This window comes from Phalaenopsis equestris, unplaced genomic scaffold (genome assembly GCF_001263595.1).
Source record: "Phalaenopsis equestris unplaced genomic scaffold, ASM126359v1 Scaffold001019, whole genome shotgun sequence".
NCBI lineage: Eukaryota > Viridiplantae > Streptophyta > Magnoliopsida > Asparagales > Orchidaceae > Phalaenopsis > Phalaenopsis equestris.
Genome location: NW_018165458.1, coordinates 9,708 through 18,312, shown reverse-complemented (window position 1 = coordinate 18,312; position 8,605 = coordinate 9,708). Strand labels below are relative to the sequence as shown.

At 34.6% G+C, this 8,605-nt stretch overlaps 1 protein-coding gene across 1 annotated transcript; it reads right to left on the bottom strand.

The window, feature by feature from the left end:
• Positions 1 to 5,765: 5,765 nt before the first annotated feature.
• LOC110032753 (transcription factor TCP20-like) lies at positions 5,766 to 7,535 on the bottom strand. Its single transcript, XM_020736500.1, has one exon. It carries the CDS (start codon positions 7,017 to 7,019, stop codon positions 6,108 to 6,110), a length of 912 nt encoding a protein of 303 aa, XP_020592159.1. The 5' UTR covers positions 7,020 to 7,535; the 3' UTR covers positions 5,766 to 6,107.
• Between the last annotated feature and the right edge of the window lie 1,070 nt (positions 7,536 to 8,605).

The following is an 8,605-nucleotide window of genomic DNA, read 5'->3' as shown; positions in this document are numbered from 1 at the left end:
GAAGCATTCCAAGACCTTCATAGCAGAGAATTTTTTAATATAACTATATATTGTGAGTTTGCAAAACCAAAGTTTTTTTTCTTAACAAAGCAACAATACCATGGCAGCAAAATGGTGATCTTTTTGACTGTCAAAGATTTACTTGCATACAATATATTTACATATCTAACACCTAAAATTTAGTTTTTTTACATATAACACCTTTCTTATGCATGCAAATGTGTTTTTCACATTTGAAAAATTAAAATTGTGGCATTTTTTTTTTATGTGATATGAATGATTTTAGAGGTATACATATAAAAATGAAAGTTTAGGTGTTGAGTTTGTACAATGAAATTAAGTGTTATGTATGAAAATGTCCCTAAAATAGAAGGATTGCGAATGGATAAGTTGTGAGGATAAGTTGTGAAGGCTTTTAGTCCCATATCGTACAAGGATTTAATTACTTTATAAACACAACAGAGAGAGAAAATCTAAGCAATTTAGACAAATAAAGCAAAAATCTTTTCGCTGGCTCGCCCCTGTTTGTTTGCAGACAGAGTAAATGGGCAAAATTATATTGAGAATGAGAAAATTAACTCCAACTTATTAATATATATATGCATGAAAAGAATTAGATATTCAGAGGGGGTTGATGTTGATATTGTTTGGTTATAAATTTATAAAACTATATAATAGTAGCACTTTAGTTGTCCATATTTGACAATCATAGTTGTTTATTTAAAATCTATCTTGTTTGAACTTGGAGGTTATATTATACACAAGCCTAGCTTCATCATATTATTTGCTACGAACCCCCACATCTTCTGACTATAAGCTAACATTATGACAAACTCAGCTATTACAAAGCTAGCTATTATAAGTTCAATCTATTCATTTCTTATAAATTTGAAATAGTCAATAATTGTAATAGTAATCTTGATCGTCACGTGTTATCGGCTCTTGAAGTGCGTTCGTGTTCGGCTCGTTAAAATTAAATTAAAAAAAATAAATGTAAAGTATAGAAATCAAATCTGGACCAAATGTATAAAAGATAAGACACTAACCACAATGTAAAGTATAGAAATCAAACCTGGACCAAATGTATAAAAGATAAGACACTAACCACATTAACATATGAGATGTTATGATTTAAGCTTAGCTATAAATATAAATAATATATGTAATATATTACTATATAAATAGTAATATAATTTTTTTTTTATTTCAAGCTAAAGTGAGCCAAACACGAGCGAACAAAGATCTGTTCGTGCTCGGCTCGTTTATAATTTGAGCTTTAAAAACTTTTTCGTGTTCGGCTCGTTCGAGCGACTTAACGAGCCGAACACGAGCTACTCACGACAATGAGCTTTTTTTGACAGCCCTACTTATAAAGGTTGTGTGAGCATGGTGAAATCACATGAGATTTTTTTAGCATTTTCTATGATATCCAATTTTTGTAATAGTTTTTTGTTTAATTTCGGGTTGAATTAGCCTTAAAGCTAGCTACTACAAGTTTAACCAAAATTTTTGTAAACCATTTCTTCCAGGAATTCATTGAGAACAAACTTCTGTCTCATATCATTAGGACTGATTCATTTCTCTAATAAGAATTTGATATCTTTTTTAGGATTGTTTAAACACAGCACACATAAAATACAAAACACATAAATTGATAAATTGAAAATGAAGATTTCTGAAGCCAACCCTCTATAGTTTTGGAAAGATAAGCAATTTAAATTATGCCTAGGACTATGGACTCCAGGTAAATCAAATATGGTAATGAAGAAAATAACCTCAAAACCATAAAGAATGAAGGAACCCAAACAAACAGGGAACATTAAATGGTGAATTACAGCTTTATTACATTATCATGCTCAACTTAACAAATTGATTTAGTTTGAAGGGGAATTTACATAGGCACAACTGCATAACTATGTCAAATTTTCTTCTGTCAATGCAATTTGATGTTTGTACGTTTTACTTCCTTGAAACAATACTCCTAATTATGAATTCAGTTAAAAAACATGAAAATTTAATGTGGTTCTATTGGACCAAAAACCCACATATACACCCTTCTAAGATCAGCTCGAATATCTTAGATTCTAAGGATTTTTATTCACTTCTACATATACGAATCTAATCAAATTTTGTCTAAGAAAATACAGCCGGACTTGTTGTTTCTTTTGATTACCTAAAAGAATTCTTCAAAAAATAATCCTTTTTTGCATAAATATTACATCCACTAGATGGAGATCCATGATCTTATACTCAATATGTAGCTCATTAAATGTTTTCTAAACTATTGATGCAACTTTCTATTCTTGGATTTCCTGAAGAAGAAAATAGGCAATAACATCAACAATAGTTTGAGACTCAAGTTTGTATAATCATAATCCTTTACTTTTAGACCTCAAATTTAACATCTCTTATTTTGTATTAAAATGATTTACCTGTCAAGTAGCACCAAGTAGCTGGGATAATTCTAACGACAACGACGATTTTTATTATTATTCTTCATGCTTTGATTAATTAATTCCAATAGGTTTTAGCTAACCATTTTACTGAAATTTCTGCCAATGTGTAAGAATAAAATTGAAACACTATAGGGTTGAAGGGGAAACAAAATAATAAGAAACAAAAATTGCACGGAATTCTCCACCTTTTAGTTGTTTACTCTTTTTTTTTTGTTTTGTTTTGTTAATTGCCTCTATTATAGCAGCATCTTTCAGTCGAAGGTAACCTTGTCATTCTCTCACATATAAACATGTCTATTAATCTGAATAAGTGTTTTTTTTAGTGCAACATATATAGAATATTATAAATTACAATTGCTTTTCATCTATTATGATTCCAAGCTATGTGATTTATCTTCAGATTAAGCTTTTCTGTAAAGAAAATAAATGTCAAGACATAAAGTGAGAGTTGTTAATTTGGAAAATAAGTTGATTATCATAAGATCATGTGAGCTAACATATAACTACATGTCATCAAATAAGCATCAAGGATGATCATAGCCTTAACAACAACTTTAACACAAGTTATTTTTCAATATTACAAAAATAATAACAACCATTGTTGAGATCTCTATGACCTTATGCATTTAGAACCAGATTCATTAACATATGAGATGTTATGATTTAAGCTTAGCTATAAATATAAATAATATATGTAATATATTACTATATAAATAGTAATATAATTTTTTTTTTTATTTCAAGCTAAAGTGAGCCGAACACGAGCGAACAAAGATCTGTTCGTGCTCGGCTCGTTTATGACTTGAGCTTTAAAAACTTTTTCGTGTTCGGTTCGTTCGAGCTACTTAACGAGCCGAACACGAGCTACTCACGACAACGAGCTTTTTTTGACAGCCCTACTTATAAAGGTTGTGTCGTGTTCGGCTCGTTCGAGCGACTTAACGAGCCGAACACGAGCTACTCACGACAATGAGCTTTTTTTGACAGCCCTACTTATAAAGGTTGTGTGAGCATGGTGAAATCACATGAGATTTTTTTAGCATTTTCTATGATATCCAATTTTTGTAATAGTTTTTTGTTTAATTTCGGGTTGAATTAGCCTTAAAGCTAGCTACTACAAGTTTAACCAAAATTTTTGTAAACCATTTCTTCCAGGAATTCATTGAGAACAAACTTCTGTCTCATATCATTAGGACTGATTCATTTCTCTAATAAGAATTTGATATCTTTTTTAGGATTGTTTAAACACAGCACACATAAAATACAAAACACATAAATTGATAAATTGAAAATGAAGATTTCTGAAGCCAACCCTCTATAGTTTTGGAAAGATAAGCAATTTAAATTATGCCTAGGACTATGGACTCCAGGTAAATCAAATATGGTAATGAAGAAAATAACCTCAAAACCATAAAGAATGAAGGAACCCAAACAAACAGGGAACATTAAATGGTGAATTACAGCTTTATTACATTATCATGCTCAACTTAACAAATTGATTTAGTTTGAAGGGGAATTTACATAGGCACAACTGCATAACTATGTCAAATTTTCTTCTGTCAATGCAATTTGATGTTTGTACGTTTTACTTCCTTGAAACAATACTCCTAATTATGAATTCAGTTAAAAAACATGAAAATTTAATGTGGTTCTATTGGACCAAAAACCCACATATACACCCTTCTAAGATCAGCTCGAATATCTTAGATTCTAAGGATTTTTATTCACTTCTACATATACGAATCTAATCAAATTTTGTCTAAGAAAATACAGCCGGACTTGTTGTTTCTTTTGATTACCTAAAAGAATTCTTCAAAAAATAATCCTTTTTTGCATAAATATTACATCCACTAGATGGAGATCCATGATCTTATACTCAATATGTAGCTCATTAAATGTTTTCTAAACTATTGATGCAACTTTCTATTCTTGGATTTCCTGAAGAAGAAAATAGGCAATAACATCAACAATAGTTTGAGACTCAAGTTTGTATAATCATAATCCTTTACTTTTAGACCTCAAATTTAACATCTCTTATTTTGTATTAAAATGATTTACCTGTCAAGTAGCACCAAGTAGCTGGGATAATTCTAACGACAACGACGATTTTTATTATTATTCTTCATGCTTTGATTAATTAATTCCAATAGGTTTTAGCTAACCATTTTACTGAAATTTCTGCCAATGTGTAAGAATAAAATTGAAACACTATAGGGTTGAAGGGGAAACAAAATAATAAGAAACAAAAATTGCACGGAATTCTCCACCTTTTAGTTGTTTACTCTTTTTTTTTTGTTTTGTTTTGTTAATTGCCTCTATTATAGCAGCATCTTTCAGTCGAAGGTAACCTTGTCATTCTCTCACATATAAACATGTCTATTAATCTGAATAAGTGTTTTTTTTAGTGCAACATATATAGAATATTATAAATTACAATTGCTTTTCATCTATTATGATTCCAAGCTATGTGATTTATCTTCAGATTAAGCTTTTCTGTAAAGAAAATAAATGTCAAGACATAAAGTGAGAGTTGTTAATTTGGAAAATAAGTTGATTATCATAAGATCATGTGAGCTAACATATAACTACATGTCATCAAATAAGCATCAAGGATGATCATAGCCTTAACAACAACTTTAACACAAGTTATTTTTCAATATTACAAAAATAATAACAACCATTGTTGAGATCTCTATGACCTTATGCATTTAGAACCAGATTATTTGAATGTGAGCGTTTGGAAGAAGAAGGAAAGTGAGTTTCGTATATAAAATAATAACAAACCAGATTATTTGAATGAATTAAGCTCTTAGTATTCAAGCACAACCTACCTCTAACTTTTTGTTATTATACTATTAAATTGATGTAAACTGCAATAATGCCTTTTATGAAGTTGAGTTTTAAACCTAGAAAAGCACTATAATTAACATTTTGCAGAACAAACACAAAACAGAGTCCAAAAAACGGCTTCAAACACTCAAAACAAATACATTTTACAATGTAGAAACAAATATTGAAAGAGCAGTTACCTTGCAATTGTGATTCAAACATCTACTTATAATCAGCATAAAACTTTGAAGTAAAGCTAATAAAGCTTCAGAACTAGAAGTTTTAATACGCAAAAAAAAAAAAATAAAATAAAAAATAAAGCCTCTGCAGCTTTAATTATCAACAAATCTTAAGGAAATATATAAGAGCAGACATCACTCTATAAAGCTAAAATATAATAATATGACATGGAATAATTTATTGTTCAGATAGAACAAGGCAATTCAAACACATCAATACCTGAAAAGCAAAAGAAATCATTGAAGATAGCCTAAACAAAATATCTACAAACCTCAATAGTAAACAGGATATACATAGCTCCATTGCAAGCCATTCAGCTAAATTCCACCAAAACCTGCACAGAATTAAGTGCGACAGAAGAATTGCATACAGACTTTTTCCATGCCTAAGCACCACATATCAAATTTTTGAAAAAAAAAAATTTAACCAGATGAGATGAATAATCTCCATAAATAGAACTGGAGTAAGGAGAAGCAATCAATGCCATTAACAACAAATTATTCTCTAGCTTCCTTCCTCCATTTTCTGGACAAAATAACATTTAGAGCAAAACAAATATAGATCAATGATGGAATTAGCCAGCTACTGAGTTGATCCATCAGAATCATCCTTGTTCAGAGATCCCTGGCTCTGCTGCTGATGCTGGTGATGTTGATTCTGCAATTGCTGCTCATCATTTCCTCCCCCTCGTCCCTGTCCCATCTGCAGATAAAACTGACCCAGCGAATGAGGGTTCAAAACACCAATGTGGCCATCTTGGGACAGACCTAGCTCGAGTCCTGGGATCTGCTGTCCATGGCCACTGAGCAATGAAGCAAAGCTCATTTGGCCGAGATTGGCCCCAGGTAGCTCTAGCCCCGGCAACCCAATTCTCTGCATAAACCCTCCTCCCGCAGGCCCTTCACTGCTTCCACCAAGATTGTTGGTGGGGAGAAATCCATGGCTACCAAACACAGGAACAGCTGGTGGCCATAAGCCGGTTGCCCAATTGGGTCTTGAAGCTGCAGCAGAGGTGGAAGGAGGTGGGTCGTTCAGCATGGGGTGAAGACCAGCAGCTGCGGTGGAGGGGTGGGAGATGGAAGAGGGGGCAGCTGCAGCAGCTGCAGCAAGGGCTGAGGCTGGGATGGTCCCTGAGCCCGTTGCAGCAATGATGGAGGGCTCAGCTTGCTGAAGAAGCCACTGGATCGTCTCGCCGTCGGATTTGTGACCGAGCTCTCGAGTAAGCTGGAAGATTCGAGCAGCGCAGAGGGCCGGCATGCGGATTCTTCGGCCGCGGCCGTCGACTTTGGTGTGCCGATCCTTGTTAGAGCTTCTCTTTGGAGCAAGCTGCTTCTTTTGATCGTCTTTCTCCTCTGTAGCAGATGATACAAGAGGGAGTTCCCTCTCAGAGGTGGAGATCACCATTTGGAGCTCTCTCTGCGTTTCCGCCTTGTCTTGGTTCTGGAGAAACTTGGGGTGCTCGTGTTGGAGCTCGGAAGAACCGTGGGAATCCATCGAAGAAGAAAAAACTAGCAAAATAACGCGAAAAGGAGCGATTTTAGGTTTATTTGTGGGGGAAAGAAGGGTTTTTTAGTTGGAAGGTAAGTGATGCGAATGGGGTTGGCTTTCGGAGAAAAGGGAAGGAGAGCGAGGAAGAAGATGCCAACCACCTGAGACTAATTACTACTGTCTCTCTTTTTTTCAACTGGAAACAAAGCTGTCCTGCCTGTTTCTCTTTCTGGGTAGCAGTAAGATTAGTAGATTTGTGTTCGGGGTATGAGGAATCTCAGAGTGAAAGAGAGAGTGGAAGCCATGGATGATGGCTGGTGAACTGAATTGGGAAAAGAGGATTGGGATTGGAGAAGAAAAGTGGGGAAGGAGCAATGAATATTGAGAGTGACTGGGCATGGATTTGGAGGGTTTGGCAGGGACTTTTGTTTCATGCCTTGAATCTAGTAGAGAAGGGGACTGATTGCTTCATTCATCAACCGTCAATTCCTGCTTTCCTTTTACAAGATTTAAGATTTACTGCACTAAATCTTAACCTCCTGCTATAATTTTTTTTTTCCATTTTCGAACAAATTCAGCGGTTTTTCCCCCCACCTATTTGACCATGTACTCTTATTCAGTGTGGCATCACTCGCGTAGGTGCAGCTGGCAAAGTTTCCAGTGTGAAACTTGGCAGATGATGATTTGATAATAGTTGTATTGGGTCCACATTTGTCCCAGTGAGGGCCTAAGTCTTCGGAAAAAGCCTTCAAAAGTCTGCGGCTAACGGACTCGGAGAAATTTTAATATAAAGCTTAACTAACACAGCTGCTTAGCAAAACAGTAAGATTTAAATCGTTTTTTTTGCAACAGTTTAAATCGCTCCTAAAATAAGTTACTAAATTATTACAGCTTACCTTTCCCTCTTTCCCGATCACCCTCTCTCAAACCGACAGAGACTGAAATATTCCGCTCCCCAGCAGGAAAGTCAATAGGACCGACAAGTTGAAGAGGACCACAAGATTGTTCAAAACGATGAGAGATGAAGAAACTGGGAAACAATAGGGGAAAAATCTGCACCAGAGGCCAACTACAATGGGTGACCACAAGAGATCAATCATCATCGGCAACAACTAGAGGTGAACTATAGACCATTGTCCACGAGAAGGCAACTATAGAAGCTTGGACGAAAGAAGCTGATTCAGGAGGCCAACTGCTAAAAGTTGACCTAGGAGGTCGTTTACGAGCGACTGATTGAGAGAGACTGGGGGATATGACTTAGTTAGACACTTATATACTCCAGGGATATAAAATGTAAATAGGTTTCGGAACCCTCCTTCTTAAATAACTTGTGGAATATATTCCCTAAATCTCCTTCTTCTTGCTCCTTGTCATAACTCAACTGCTCTCTCTCTCTCTCTCTCTCTTCTTGTACCTGCTCCATCTAAATGTTCTATTTCTTGGGTATGGTTAAACTTTCTCCATCTAAATGTTCTATTTCTTGGGTATGGTTAAAGAGTAGCATTTGGGCTCCACATTCTAAAAAGGTATGATGAGCATGAATCATGTCACAATTAAGAAGATAAGTAACTCAAGAGATTAACCTAGCCACT